The sequence below is a fragment of the Bos indicus genome, chromosome 2, assembly GCF_029378745.1.
Source record: "Bos indicus isolate NIAB-ARS_2022 breed Sahiwal x Tharparkar chromosome 2, NIAB-ARS_B.indTharparkar_mat_pri_1.0, whole genome shotgun sequence".
Classification (NCBI taxonomy): Eukaryota; Metazoa; Chordata; class Mammalia; order Artiodactyla; family Bovidae; genus Bos; species Bos indicus.
Genome location: NC_091761.1, coordinates 96,048,574 through 96,064,642, shown reverse-complemented (window position 1 = coordinate 96,064,642; position 16,069 = coordinate 96,048,574). Strand labels below are relative to the sequence as shown.

The 16,069-nt window shown below is 46.1% G+C and overlaps 1 protein-coding gene across 2 annotated transcripts in view; it reads left to right on the top strand.

The window, feature by feature from the left end:
* The window catches only part of PLEKHM3 (pleckstrin homology domain containing M3), a 223,424-nt gene extending 215,648 nt beyond the window's left edge, over positions 1-7,776 (top strand). For both annotated transcript variants that reach the window (XM_019975994.2, XM_070770990.1), the window contains exon 8: positions 1,577-7,776. In XM_019975994.2, coding sequence (XP_019831553.1) covers positions 1,577-1,754 — 178 coding nt within the window. In that variant the 3' untranslated portion in view covers positions 1,755-7,776. The remainder of the gene's footprint in view (positions 1-1,576) is intronic.
* Positions 7,777-16,069: the final 8,293 nt, after the last annotated feature.

Sequence of the window (16,069 nt, the reverse complement as noted above, 5' to 3'; positions counted from 1 at the left end):
TATGCAGTATTTAGACCAGATAGCTGAGCTGGAGGTAGAGACCACTGGGTACAGTGAAGCTTCTGTCTTTTAATCTGTAGATACAGATAGATACAGATTTAAGATAGATACAGATACAGATTTAAGCTGGTAGATACAGCCCCTCCCCACACACTAGTGCCTCTCCCGCTAAGTCCCTGCCTTCTCTCCTGGGTACCAGAGTGGGTGGGAAGATCCTCCTTTGACCAAACTTTCTGAATCCTGAGCCAATAGCAGGCCAGGGAGTGGTGCTCCAAAGACCATCTCACACCCAGGTCTGAAACTCAAAGAAAAGTAGGAGGCATAAGGCTGAGCCCTGAGGACTGGCTCCTTCACAGCCATCATTGAACCTGCATGGACACTGTCGGTGGAGCAAAATCACACAGGCCCAGTTCCCTGGGCTCCTGGGATGAGGTCCTAGGTTGTCACTCACGTGAGGAAGGATGAGAACTTAATCCCCACTGGTAAGCCACCCAATGGAGCAGCTATAGTTGTGCTAGTCAGTTGAAAGTGAGAAAACTGTTACTCAGTCATGTCTGACTCTTTGCAACCTCATGGACTGTAGCCTGCCAGGCTCCTCTGTCCATGGAATTCTCCAGGCAAGAATACTGGAGTGGGTAGCCATGCCCTCCTCCAGGGGATCTTCCTGACCCAGGGATTGAACCCAGGTCTCCTGCATTGCAGGCATCTTTACCATCTAAGCCACTAGGGAAGCTTGTCAGTTACTCATTATTAAAGGCTTTGCAGTAAAAACAAGCCATTTAGACTCCTACAGGCTTCCACCAAGCCAAACAACATCATCCACCTGGAATGTCTCCTCTCTATAAATTACAGCATTTGTGTGTTTTTTGTTTTTCTTAAAAAACAAGATCTCTCCCCCACTCTCTCATGCTTTACTGTTCCCACGTGTGTTATGAAGCTAGCTATAGAAAGGTTTGAGGGAGTTTCTAATTTAAAAAAACAAAACTCAAAAGAGCAACAGACCACAGTCTATCATTCAGAAATTGAAAGTATGCCATTTTGACACTTTGCAAAGTGTCAAATAAAGGTAGGGAGTGACAGGGAACCGCTTGGCTCTTGTTAGCGGAAGTGAGGAGCCACATTTTCACAGCTGTGACACGGGGGCTGTCACTGGTGTTGGGAGTGTTTTCAGTTGGCAGGGCACTCCACTCTTATTTTCTGTCACTTCACCCTAGAGTCACTACCCCCACTTCTTTCTCAGTCAAGCTAACACATGGAGCTTCTAGAGCTCTGTCGATTGTAACCATGATCACAAAATCGCTAACTGACTGCTGACTCCCCTTCACCCAGAAAACATAAGCCTGTCCCTAGGTAGTTCTAATCAGAAAAAAAAAAAAAAAAAAAACCCACATGTTTTTCAAATGAAATTCAACTTTGAGTCTTTTGGAAAAGGAAAGAACCCACTTCTATGAGTCACGTCTCTTTGAGGGGTCAGGAATAAAAGGCTGTGACCTGAGCTGTGCAGAGGTCTGGACTTCCAGCCTCCTGCCCTGCTCACTTCAACCTTACTCATCATCTCCGTGGTTGGCTCTTGCAGGTGTGAAAGCTGTGGAGCTGTTTTCCATGCTGAATGCAAAGAGAAGTCTGTCCCCTGCCCGCGATGTGTCCGCCGAGAGCTGCAGATGAAGCAGAAGTCTTTCTGGCGGAGGTTGAACATGGATGAGAGCCTGGAGGAGGCTTGCAACATGTTTGAGCTGTCCTACCAGAACACCTGACTCAGCAGGAGTCCAAGGCCGGGCGGTGACCTCTCAACCATCCATCAGCCCCAGTGGCTTCCAAACTAGACAGTTAGACCCCTCTGGGGGAAGTTAATGTCTCATCCTCAGCTAGATATATATATTTATAAATGTACATGCACACATACCTATACGTCCTGTACGTATGTTCAGTATAAGTCATTGTCTTAAAGGTCCATGGAGCTTTGTGGCTCAAGAGGTTACCAATAGCGGGATTACACTTAGCCATGAATTTCAGCTGCTTTGCCCCCAAGCCAAACATGGTTTACACACAAGGCTGTATAGTTCAGACATTGTGGGCTCTCAGGAGCTATTTATTACACAAGACATAGGAGAAAGCATTTTCTCCAGAAGAGTGCTTTGAGTTATTTTTGTGTTATTTATTTTTAGCCTTCACAGAGGATGAGGTAACTGAGGCAAGCACCCATCATCAAGTTTCATAAGAAAAGCTTCAAAACACAGCAGTGACTCCTGGATCCTTCCAGGAGCCCATGTCCCAGCTCCCACCTCCGTGTCTTCACAAAGGCTGGGATCCCCTAAGCTGAGTTAAACAGCTTGGAAATCAGGAGTGCAGGCTCCCTCTGACAGAAAGCGTGTGTCCTTAATTTATTAGAGGAGCTAAATTGTTCTGAAGTTAATCTCAGAAAGCATTTTTTCCTGACAAGAGACCTCAGTAACCTACATGTTGTCCATCTGTTTGCTGGTACGAATCCCAACACCCGCCCAGAGACATGACCGTATTTGCCAGGCTGGAAACATGGCTCTGAAGAGCAGTTTTCCAGGAGTTCCAGGGGTGACAGGATGATTTTTTTTTTTTTTTAAATTGGCTGGAGGAAATTGCTTAAGATTGTTAAATACATCAGTGTGTAGACCAGGAGGTCGGGTGTAGAGTCCACACATTCCAAGACAGGATCTGCAGTTTTCTTTTCACAGAATCCTGTGTGGGGAGTTCCCACCTATTCATTACACTTTATTTATTTTTATTGTTCTTCATTGCCCTTTCACTCCTACCTTTCATTTGTCAATGTCACCACGTCTGCTTTCATACTTTCTTAATTGTTTTGAAAAATCAGAGCACCTTGGAACTTCACAGTACCAACTTTAGACTATGAAGAAAATACCAAACTGACAAATATAATTAAGGAATTAAATCTAATATTATTTAAATATATATATATACACGCACATGCATCATTGCCACCGTGAAGTGAGATGCAAAGTGCTAAGCTAATAAGGAATGAGAATGAGAGTGAGTTGCTCAGGCACTTGGCAGGGGGGTATTCTCCCTCTGCAGCACCCTCTTAGCACAGTGGCCACGGTGACCAAAATGGCAGATAGCTGGGCACCAGAAAGCATGGCTCCCATTCCTTCCACCTTAACTCTTTCTAGAATCAAAAAATAAGCTTATATTTAAGCAATTCTCAGTAGGTTATATGAGAAGATTCTTACCGTTCCTCTAAGCAGATGCCTTCAAAGCCTCCATGGTTTAGTAGCTACACTCCTAGCAGGACCTAGAGAACCAGTGTTCACACAGCCCATGGGACATTTAACCCCACTGCTCCTTTTCCCACACCTGGCTCCCTCCAATCCCAGCTCATGATGCTTCTGTTCATTTGGAGATGTGACATTTCAGACTCACTTCTGTGCAGACTGTTGGGTATGAGCATTTCACCTCTCAACCCACACCCATTCCTTTGGCCCCAGACCACACATTTCAACGTTAATAGCTCAGCACCACTCATGCATTTATCTTCTGATTATACAGTAGCTGTAGCCAAGGCATGAAAACTTATTAAAAGGCCGGGGCCCCATTCATGAGACGCCTTACGGTACCTTTTACTTTTAGAAAAACAAGTTGACTCCCTCTCCCCGCCCCACCCCACTCTATAGAAACTGTTACACACAAAAGAAAAAGGGTGGAAAATCTCAAACAAGCGCTGGCAAACAGGCAAACAAATTTGATCATCTCCCCTTTCCTCTTCCCCTTCGTGAAATACAGTATTTATATATTCCAGCCTCAGAGAAGATAGCAAAACGTGATCTTTCACAAGAGAATTACAGACCCGCTTATTATAAAACAGATGTGCTCCGATGGCAAAGTGCCTTCTCCCTCCGCCCCCAGCTCCCTGTCACTGTAGCTTACTTCTGCCTTCGCCGTAATTAATGTATCTGTGACTCCAACTGTCAGCAAGGCCATCCCTAGCACACTGCAATTGGAGACCCAGAGTACAGGGCCATCTCCTCCCTTCTAGCACGTTGGCTGCATGTACAGAATTTCCTGTCCTGTCTCACAGGCCCCAGGGTCAGACCCACTGAGAGTCGGCTTGATACTCTGGGTCTGTGCTCCCAAGGCCTTGGCTTTTACCAGGGTTGTTTCGAGGCCCAGCAGAATAGTGGCAATCCCTGTGAACCTCTAAGGAGAACTTCCCACCCACATTGTTGCTTATTTTCGAAAGGGAAAAAAAATGATAAATGTGCTATCACCATCAGCTACCAGAGCTGGAAGCATACCCCAGCAGCCCATTTCCCTCCTCTTTGTGGAGCCCCGACAGCCTGGCCGGTGCCAGCCGCAGGCCTACATGACACACTCAGCCACCAACCCCCAAACATGAACGGACAGGGCAGAGCTGGCTTAGCAGTTGGGTCTGCCACGAAAATTCAAATTTGCTGTTTTCAACCCAGGATACCTTAGCGCACACCTGAACGCCCTTACTGTTTTCGACCCTAACAAATTACTTGGTGCACTGTAGGTAATTGTTCCACTACTTAGAAACTGTCGAAACGAAAGCAAATCTGTGGATTACCACCTCCTTAAGACCTAAGCTAATACCTGCTTTCCCTCATAGTCCATTTTTCATCCCATATTAAATATCTTGTACATAAAGCCCAGGAGAAAATGGCCCATTAATCTCCTAGGGCTGGCAGCCAACTTCAGGGAACCTCTTTTCTCTTGAAAGGCCCCTTCCCTGGTGTATCACTTGAGGAAATCCCTCCTCACCGTGCCAGAAACTCGATTGTGGGACAGTCCAAGCCTGGTGAAATGCTGGCATCTCACCCTGCAGTAAAAAAGCCGGTTCCTAAAATAGACCTCAGTTTGCACCGCAGCAGGAAGGCCGCAAAGTACTTAAAAAGCAGTCAACTGGGATGGGAGTCATGTTCTTTCCAGGGTGGCTCTTTCTCCAAGTTGAAAGCTCTGTATGTGAAAGCCACATAAAACTCCCATCTTCCCCCTTTGCCTCATTGCCTTTTCAGGGGACGGTATTATGGTCGTCTTCATGATCATTGTGCTTAAGAGTAATCTCTCTAGGAGCTTTAATATTTGATGAGCTGAGAAGGCAATCGCTTTTGGATTCTTCCAGACTAGGCCTCCACCAAGAAGGGAATATCGCTAGGACTTGGGATTTGTGGTTTCCAGCCAACCCAGTGGTGTCCTTCAGACCCCTGCTGAGGGACTGTGCCTGGCTTCCTTCTGGCTGCACGGAGGCCACCATTGCTAAGCTACAGCGAGTCCCCTTGCATGGGGTCCAGCGTCTGTTTTTGTCTGTTTTTGTCTGTGCATCTGTACACACTGCACACCGACACTGGATAGTTTCTTCCCATGCCTTCTCGAAAAGGCATGACTTCCAAACCTGTGGCTTTGTCTCTACCCATGAGCCAGAAAGGGCCACACGTAAATCGTTGCATCAGGGTAGGACTTGTGTGAAGCCGAACTGAGCATTTTCTGCAAACAGAGGCATGATCTGAGGAAGCCAAGATACACTCGGCTCCTAATTTAGGGTTAAGCCAACGCTGCTGTTGCTGTGTGGGGGCAGTGTTCCTCACCTCCACTGACAGGCTGCTCTTGACTGAAGTAACTAGACTGTGAAGTAAATCTTCAGCTCCTGATTCTAATACTGCCTGGAGTCAACACAAGGTGATTTTCTTTTTTATTTTTTTTACTTCCCCCAGTAAAGAGAGGTAAGTGCAGTTCCCCCCGCCCCCTTATTTGCTTGAGGTTCCTGTCTTACTACTTTTCTTCCTCTAAGACAATGTGAGAAAAGTAGAGAGTTGGGGCAAAACGAAGTGAACGTGCCCTCGTTGGCCTGAACTGAGTTGTTGGAACCACTCTCTGTTTTCCCTTCCCTGGTCCTTGCCAACACCTGGGCATTAAAAACAGCTCTGAGTGTTGTGTCCTCTGCACTGTTCTTCCAATCCTCAGTCTAGTAGAACTCACTGCCCTACTTCACTACTTGAACCCAGTGACAGGTGAACAAGCCCTGCTCAGCTCATCTAAACAGACAAATGGGATTTCTATCATGGGAAACAGTGTTTCAACAGTGAAGTACCAGTACCCCAAGCCATTGTCAAAAGTCACTGACAAAAGTCAAAAGAAAAGTGTGGAACACCGTCTCAAGCACACCCACAGTCGTCAGGGCTTTTATTTTAAATGGGCTCCAAGGGATCATGCAATAGAGCCCTTTCCTCCTGCAGTGGCCTCCAAGGTAATGGAAGGCACTGTTAACCCCGAGTGAAGAGACAGCTGCTGTTTTGTTTGGATTTTCCCTGTAGAGAGAGACGCCCTCTTGTTAGGAAGGTCTGCAGTGAAGCCAGTTGTTACCCAGGTAGAAGATTCAGGCGCTTATGGCAACTCTTAGCACAATAAGATACCCTCCTAGGCCACTGAGCTGCAGACCAGCCTCTCTTCCCTTCCCTTGACCTTCCTTGCCGCAGTTCTGAGCCCAGGTTCAGGCCTGGTAAACTGGCTGGTGGACCTCTGGGGCTCATGGCTCCTCACACTGACCATCGTATTCATGTCTTTTTCCCCATAGGAGTGCCTTACAGTACTGCCTCGTGCTTCTAGTCTAGACTAGCAGACCCACTTGAAGCCTGCAGGGTCCTTTGCCTCAATATGGATCACCTTGCTTCTTCCCTGCTGGCTGCTCTCGACACAGGCACGCTCGGAGCCCACATATTCCATGCACATGCCAGACCTTCCACCTTCATTTAACCTGGTGCCTTAACCTCATGAGTACAAGGGTTCCTGTTGGAAGCACATTGTCAGAGCAGACTAGTGGAAACACTCCTTGGCGCCATTGACACTTACCCAGGAAACACAAAAAACACAACCACATAATGTTTTGACTCTGTTTTATGCTGTTTCTCAAATTACTCCTTTTGCTTGCTTGCTTGCTTTCCATGAACCAAACTCAGGGGAATGTCATGATGTCAAGGCCAATGGGTAGAGAAATTATACTGGTTATTTAGATTCCAATCTGTAAAGTCAGTGAACTTAGCCTTTTTCAGGTGAAAAAAATTACCCAAACACAAGGATTTTCTTTTCCTTTACTGTATAAAGGGTTTCTTTTATTTTGCCACCTGTCTTCCAAGTGGGAAGTGAGAGGCCTCTTGGATGATTGTAGTGAAGGCATTTCTATATGGCGAGGGCAGTCCAACAAGCTATTACATTAGGCTTTCACCACCAGAGGCTTAGGTTCTGATTTGGTCACCTCTCAGGATCCTATTGTGAGTAGCCTATCCTAGAACATTCAAGGGGGGGAAAAAATCTATCTTTAGAGAACAGTAAAAAGAGAGGAAATGTGTAGGTTGTAAATGAAGAGTATCGAACGTGGGGTGCGGAAGTCTTTGCACAACTTGTTCTTAACGCTCCTGGGTCAGATAGATGTCATTTTCCCTTATTTCTGTTCATGCTGTACAGAACTGTCTAAAACTTGGGGCTTGGGCTATTACTCTGTCACTCTGTGTTGAGCTATTTGTAATATCTACTGTAACTTATATATGTATTGTTTTTGTTTTCTGGATTTTATTGCCTTTTGTTTGGGCATAAGTTATCCATAGTTTTGTTTACATCATTTTTTAAAATATCAATAACTGTAATAATAAAAAAAAGAAACTGTGTTGTGGACAAGACCCCTAGTTTTTACAGTCATCTGTCATATAATTTAAGTGCACCAGTTCCTGATGTATAAAGTTATCTCTCTCTCAATAAACAATGCAGAAAGTACTTTCTCCTCTCATAACAACTCCATTCAAATGCTGTTTTTGCGGGGGTGGTGAAAGCCCAAGATGAGTGCTGGATGTTAATTCAAAGTCAAGATTTAAACTTTATTGAAAGTGAGCTACTGGGACCTTGAAATAGTTCTTAAGATTTTTACTTTTTTTTTTTTAACTGTAGTTGGTTTACAATGTCAGTTTCAGGTATACAGCAAAATGATTCAGATATATAGATATATAAAATAGCTCTTAATATTAATCTTACAGACTTCATTTTTTCCTGATTTCTTCAACCTCAATATTCTCATCAGCCCTTCCTATGCTTATGAAAAATATAATTAAACTTTGAAAAAATTGCAAATGTGGTGCTCTAGGCCTCATTGGCCGAAACAGACCATGATTTCTTTCTCATCTGAGACAAACCCACCCCAGCTCCCACACGGAGCATCTATCCCAGCTTTTCCCCAAGCTTTCATCACCACTGCACTCTCCAAATTAGAGAAGCAAGTGCCAGATGGTAGGCAAGGCCACTGGTCATTCCCGAAGACCATGAAGACCATACTTTGAGAGCAAAGAGTGAAAGTAGAGAGGACTTATCTCTGTGAGGACAGCAGCCCTCTGGGAGCCGAGAGGTGATGGAAAATATCTACATGACCTTCCCCAGGGCTGGCCCTCATGGCCACAAAAAAGACCACGGGCACAACTATCCACTCGGAACCTTTCAAAAGCCCCATTGAAGTTCACCTACTCAAAGACATTGAAGAGACCAGAAAAGGTGCTTCTGGTTAAACATTTACCGCAGGTGGACTCTGAGCCTCACTCTCTAGGACACACCTAAACAAGTTCATGCCCAGCTCCCCCTCCTCCACCCCCAGGAAAGCCACTGGAGCTCATGCCCATTCTGTCCAAGGAACAACTGGACCTCATCTTCACGAGCAACCTGCCACAATCCACAATAAAAAGAAACAAGTTAATGTTTCACTGAACCAAACTAGACAGTGCAGCCAGAGCCCCGATTCCTGTGATTTACAGGACGGGTTAGCCTTCCCCCAGTGGCAGCAAACCTGAGTGACTGGATAACTGCAGGAAGTTTTCGCATTATCACAAGTCATTTCCAAAGGGTGGAAAGAGACACCATTCTGTTCCTCTCTCCCCACCCTCAGGAGATGTGATTGGAATCTCCCTGAATCGTTTCCAGTCCTGTCCTTTGATGAAGCCACTAGATGATGACTTTAATCGGCGGTTCCCACAGGAGTAACACAAAAATACTCAGGATCCCGTTGCAGACAACTGAGTCCGAATCTTTCTGGATGGGGCCTGAGTATTTGTATTTTTTTTAAAGTTCCCTGGGTGAGCCCTGTGCGTCCTAAAAGTTAAAACCCACTAGACTGAATGAACAGAGAAGGCAATGGCACCCCACTCCAGTACTCTTGCCTGGAAAATCCCATGGATGGAGGAGCCTGGTAGGCTGCAGTCCATGGGATCGCTAAGAGTCAGACACAACTGAGGGACTTCACTTTCACTTTTCACTTTCATGCATTGGAGAAGGAAATGGCAACCCTCTCCAGTGTTCTTGCCTGGGGAATCCCAGGGACCGGGGAGCCTGGTGGGCTGCCGTCTCTGGGGTCGCACAGAGTCTGACAGGACTGAAGCGACTTAGCAGCAGCAGCAGACTGAATGAAACAAGTTTCCCTGAAATAGCCAAGTGCTTGGGATACTGGAAGTCCACAGTGGGAAAGATGTCAAAGGTATGTAGCGGGACTGAGCTGTCTTAGTTGCCCTCCAGCTCACAGCTATTGTCTCCCTTCCTCCCAACAGACACCGAACAGGCCCAGTACTTTGGAACCTGCTGCTCATAGATTGCCATTGTTTTCATAAAACCTGAACTTTATACCCTCTTCATTTTCTTCCGGGGTGTGGTTAGTGTCTATTTATCCAGTATATACCACTGCCAGACAGCCGGGTGAATAGAAGTCATGGCCACAGGTGACTAAGCTGGCCTACAAAGACAGTCCTGTACCCTTCCCTTCGTATTTTCATTCCTCCTCATTATGCTGCAATTGTCCTCAAATGTATGCATGTGACAGTCTGCGCCCAGGTCAGGCCCACCTGACAAACATGAAACTTATCACTCCAGACAGTGTTGTTTAAATGGAAACTCACTAGGTGCTTCTTCCCCAGCAAGGCCTCGGAGATTCGGAAAAACCTGAGCCGTGTCTAGATTTGCCTTGGCTTCGTGGAAAAACTATAGACTTTAATTTAACCACAGTCACTCTGAATCCAGGCATCTATTGAACAGACAGTCTTTAAGCTCTCCTGCCAGTTGCTGCTGCTTCTGCTAAGTCGCTTCAGTTGTGTCCCACTCTGTGCAACCCCATAGACGGCAGCCCACCAGGCTCCTCCATCCCTGGGATTCTCCAGGCAAGAACACTGGAGTGGGTTGCCATTTCCTTCTCCAATGCATGAAAGTGAAAAGTGAAAGTGAAGTCGCTCAGTCGTGCCCAACTCTTAGCGACCCCATGGACTGTAGCCCACCAGGCTCCTCTGTCCATGGGATTTTCCAGGCAAGAGTACTGGAGTGGGGTGCCATTGCCTTCTCCACCTGCCAGTTGCAGGTGAATGGAAAGTTAGTTCTTCCCCCTCCTCCTTTTATGAAGTCAGTAACTTTGATGATGACAAATATTCCTCATTGATGGAGCACTTGTACAAATGGTTCAGTCTTATAAAAGATGTGATCTGCTCCATTCCCACAGTGCTTACCAGAGGGGGAACCTCCACAGCAAAGACTTTATTGAGAATCATTGTAGAAAGACAGTGTTTCCAAAGGGCAAGGATGCAAGTAGAAATGAACTTGGGACTTGTTCTAAAGCAACATCCTTAAAAATTACATTATTGACTTGAGTGGGGCCAGGTTGTGTGTGTGTGCGGGGGGGGGGGGGTGTTTAAAGTGGATTTTTATTACTGTATTGGATTCTGATTGGAGTAGAGGATTCCTTCCCCAAGAGAACAATGGCCCCTGGTACATAATACTCAGGAAGCCCAAGGCAAAACCCACACAGCAGATTCATTTATCCTCCCTTGTTTGTATCTATTCCTTCATAGCTTGGACAGAAAGGTCCAGCAGGAAGAACAAACTGTTACCACAGCTGAGCATACAGAAATTCTGATTTATGTGCAATGACTTACAATTTACCTGGACAATCAGGAAATTCATAATAACCCCCTCGCCCCCCACTCTATCTCATATTCCTCCATTAAGAGCTATTGGTTTTAAGCCAATCAGTTCAAGTTCATGGGTTCATACAGTATTTCAGATCCTGCCATACAATCTCAGGCAGCTGTTGGTCTGGGGGAAATTCCTCCAGCTTTTATCCAATCCCTTCCAGACAGCCTGATATGAGAATCACTTTCCGTGGCTTCTGTGCTCTCTCAGGACGGTCTGTTGTTCTGAAGCTGAAGAGCCGCTATTAGCACCATCATTTTTTCAAATGAACATTGAGCTAAATTATCTCAAATATATAAAAGGAACATCTCTCACTGTGTTATGGAAAATTGCCTTCCAGATTACAAGACTATACAAAGCACATATTAATTTGGGGCCCAAGGACATCCAAATTGCCTTAGCTTCCGCGCTGTATTGTGATGGCACACTCTTAATAATGCCGGGTTCCAAGGAGACCACAAGGTGCACGCTGTTAGGAAAATAAACCAGAATCTTTCTCCATTAGGATCACTGCACGCATACTCAAGCCCAGCTGGAGGTATTTTGCTCTGAGATTCAAGCCTTTTGCAGAGGAAATAAATTCCAATTGCACAGGCAGGGAAGTGAATGTGAATTCTAAACTGGGCCAAGCTCCCCAGATGGCTTGCTCACTGCTGCCCAGGAGTGAGGCCACCAAGGAAGCAGCCACTGCAGCCCCAGTGCCCAGAGGAGATGTCTAATGATAGACATCTCAGGAAATACCTCTTGCTCATGCAAGTTCAATTCCACACCAAGGGGAAGGGGGACAGCAGAGGCCTGGCACTGACTGATGGAGTTTGCCAAGTGCCAGTACTTGTGGCAAACGTATATCAAAATCAACATGTGGTCCAACAACCAGCAAGTCCTTGGAACTAGCTCTGCCCACACTGGCCCCAAACCTGTCCCCCCGGAACCCCAATAGTCAGCTCATATGCAGCCCACCATGGGGATATTTGGAGATAATAATAAACTTTTTTAAAAATAAAAATTATTCGATGTTTGCCTTGTTTGTTCCACCTACGCTTGTTTTTCTTCTTCTTTTTTTGAGAAAATATCACAGAGCCAATCTCAGACATAGTGATATTTCATGCTGATGTGCTTTAGCACACATCTACAAAAGATGTTTATTTTTCTTCTATGGAGTCACAATGCCATTACACACTGAACAAAAGTAGTAATAATTTCTTGTTATCATCTGCTGCTCGATCCCAAATCAAATTTATCTCATGGTCCCCCAAATACCTTGTTTTGTTTTGTTTGTTCTGACGGTAAAGCTTTTACAAAATCAGGTGGTCCTCCTGAAGGCTTGACACACTGTAAGGGCTACAGTCCCATTCCAGCTTCCATTTCTCCTTCTTTAGGGAGCAGAGGTCCCAGTCTCTTCGGAGGACAGTACCCCCTGCCCTATTCATGCCACCCCATGCAGCCAGGAGACAAGAACACACAAGAGTGAGCACTGCCAGGGTGCATCATCCTCAACCTCTCCATTCAGAAAGCTGCACCAAAGCTGGAGGGAAAGTTGCCTTTAATTGAGAAAAGGGGGCATTTCAGGAGTCTGCTGCACCCCTGACATGACGATAGTGACTTACCAATGGATGCTGAATACCTGACTAACTAAAAGGACTAGCTCAAGAAACAGGGTTGGTTCCTAGAGAACTGAGTGGAGACAGAACCCTTTATTTGCAGGGAGGCAGTTTCCCCCAGTGCAGAGGGTCCTGTCTGTTCCCTGGCACCATGTTGGGACCCAAGGCACTAGCTCCTGAGCCAACACGTTGGGGGTCCCCGGGGGTGGGTTCCTCAACTTCTTACCCATCCACCAAGATGTCCTCACCAAAAGGACTTTAGAATTAAAATCCTCTTTATTCAATTCTTCCACTGGAGGAGCATTTCACTTTAAAGTATACAATATTCATGACATAAAATTAAGAGGCACAAAAATTGATGAGAAAAGAACTCTCCAAGACGTCTTCCCAAATAAAAGACTCTATCTAGATATTTTCTAAAGCATGTCATTGTTTGCGGTGTTGTTAGTTGGGCATATCACTGATCATCTTATTTTTTAAATTAGATATAAATCACTGTTTGATTAAGACTTTTTTTTAAAGTAGGAAAGAATCTAAGATTATTTCTCGTTATGGTCAAAGCTGTGACAAACCTAGACAGCATATTAAAAAGCATAGGCATCACTTTGCCAACAAAGGTCCATATAGTCAAAGCTATGGTTTTTCCAGTGGTAATGTATGGGTGTGAGAATTGGACCATAAAGAAGGCTGAGCACCAAAGAATTGATGCTTTTGAACTGTGGTGCTGGAGAAGGCTCTTGAGAGTCCCTTGGACTGCAAGATCAAACCAATCAATCCTAAAGGAAATCAACCCTAAATATTCATTGGAAGAACCCAAGCTGAGGCTGCAATACTTTGGCCACCTGATGCAAAGAGCTGACTCTTTGGAAAAGACCCTGATGCTGGTAAAGATTGAAGGCAGGACAAATAAGGGACAACAGAGGATGAGATGGTTGTATGGCATCATCAATTCAATGAGCATGAATTTGAGCAAACTTCAGGAGATGGTGAAGGACAGGGGAGCCAGATGTGCTGCAGGCCATGGGGTCACAAAGAGCCAGACACAACTTAATGACTGAACAACAACAACAATGGCCAAAACTTTTCACCCTTAATTCCTCCTTAATAAAACTTCTGATCTCACACCACAAAAACAACCAACAACAATAACAAAACCAGAGATAATGGCAGGAATGGAATCCCTGATGCAATGTGAACATTATGCGGGAACTAGAGCAGCCCTTCTCAAACTGTGGTCCCCAGACCAGCTTCACAACATCAGCTGGGGATGTATTAGAAGTGCACATTCTCAGTTCATTCATGACTGGGGTACATGGGGACAGGAGGGGACACCTGTATTTTAACAGTTTCCCCCACAGGGGATCCTGATGTAGCTTGAAGTCTGAGACCCACAAGCACACAAAGAATGTCTGCTAGTGAGAGCCCTCCCTGCCGCCCTCTTTGGTCAACAAACCTTTTGGAGGCCTCCCGTATGTCAAGTGTTCTGTTAGATGCTGGAGCACAGCCTCCCTGCCTCCTCACCCCCAACCCGAAATGTACATAGAGTGAATGGAGAGAGGTGCTCCCTGAAGCCAAGAGGGCAGTGTTTACCAGTGCTGTTATTGCAACTGTTAGATTCCTGGCTCCTCAGCTATGATGCTCGGTGACATCGGGCAAGTCGTTATCTCCTTCTCTCTGGGGATAATAATAGTCATCAGGTTATGGGGCTGTGGTGAGATTTCAGTGAAATAATGCAGACAAGACATTTAGCACCGGACCTGACACACAGAAAGAGAGGAGAGGCATCCAGGGTATAGGGGAAGAGCGTGGACAGCATGTGGGTCCATATCACCGGGCCAGGAAAGTTTCCAGGAGTGGGTCCTTTTGAGGCTGGTCTGGGAAGGTGGCTCATTCTGTGTACAGCCGGGCTGTGAGCTGGAACCCAGTGGCTCTGAGGCTCTTGCTGGCTCCAGGGGCTGGGGTCCTGAGATTTGGGGGGCTTCTCCAGCAGGCCCTGTGGGCTCAACAGCACTATTTGGTTATCATTCTGTTCTTGTTTACCATTTTGCTCAGCTCCCCCTTCCCGACCATTTTAAAAGTCAGAATCACCTTCTGCAGCTTCTGGAGTATATGAACACCTTATCCAGGTGGCTCAGTGGTAAAGAATCTGCCTGCAATGCAGGAGACTCAGGTTCGATCCTGGGTCAGGAAGATGCCCCTGGAAAAGGAAACGGCAACCCACTCCAATATTCTTGCCTGGGAAATCCCATGGACAGAGGAGTCTGGCGGGCTATAGTCCACGGGGTCACAACAGAGTCGGACATGACTGACTGACTGACTAAACAAAAACAACAAACCTACCACCATCCAATAAATGGAAGCCTTCTCCCTCGCTGGCTTCCCCTTCTTGAGAAATGTGGTTGAATCGAGGACTTTACCACTCACCAACCTCAGCACTTGCCTCTCAACTATCCTGTCCGGTATTCCTCTCAGAACCTTTTCTCACCAACCTCCCCCACTTTTGCATCAGTTTGCAGAAACACAGAAATGTTGGATGTGCAGGTCGACTGATTCAAGTTTCCCTTCCCAAAGGGTTCTTCCGCATGACGCTCACCATGCCTCACCTTGGTTCCCTTCCACTCCCTCTCCCCCTGAAGCGGGTCAAGGACCCTGAAGTTGTTTGTGGCATAGTCTGTACTTTTTTTTTCAAAATAATTCTTTTCTCCTTTGTTTTTATTTTTAATTGAGAAGGCCCAGCACAAACACCAGCACTGTGCCCCCTCTGTGGGTCTCTTCCCCCTCTCCATCAGGAACCTGGGCCTCCCGTCCTCACTCCCGTCCCTTTATTTCAGTGGCCGGCTGATTGGAAAAGAGCGGCCCCCCTCTTCCTCCCCAACCCCACAATTGTCGCCGCCAATTAGTGCATTGTTAGGACACACAATGGCGTTACTGTAGCCAGTGGAATGGGCGGCCTTTGTGCTTCTCCAGCCGGCCGTGGGGGCAGTCAAGTTTCATTTAGAGACTTAAAACACAACGCCAGAAGAAAAACGCTATCAGAAAAGCAAAAAGGAAAAACAGAGAAAGAAAAAAAAAAAAAAAAAACAGGAGGAAAGAAAAAGAAGGAAAGGGAGGGAAAAAGATGATGATGAAGATGAAGGAGAAGAAGGCAGGCAGTAAAAAATGTTGAAAAGGAAAAGAAAAAAAAACCTGCTATTCAGGGGTTAGCCCCAACTCATGAAAAGATCCAAGTGGTCTCCACACACTGAAGCCCCCCTCAGAACACAAAAAAGGGCTTGGGCTTAACAGTAATTAGTGGTCTGATTGTGCTTGGAACACTGTGTGTCTTTAGAGGATTTTCCCAACTTTTCTATTTTATTTTTTTTCAGTCTTCTCAAATCTAGAAGGTGGGGGGAGAAAGGTGGGGCCAGGGGAAGGAAGGGGCCACACTTGCTCCCAGCAATCTGGGTTGTGGGTTGTGGGGGGCGGCGGGGGGCGGGGAA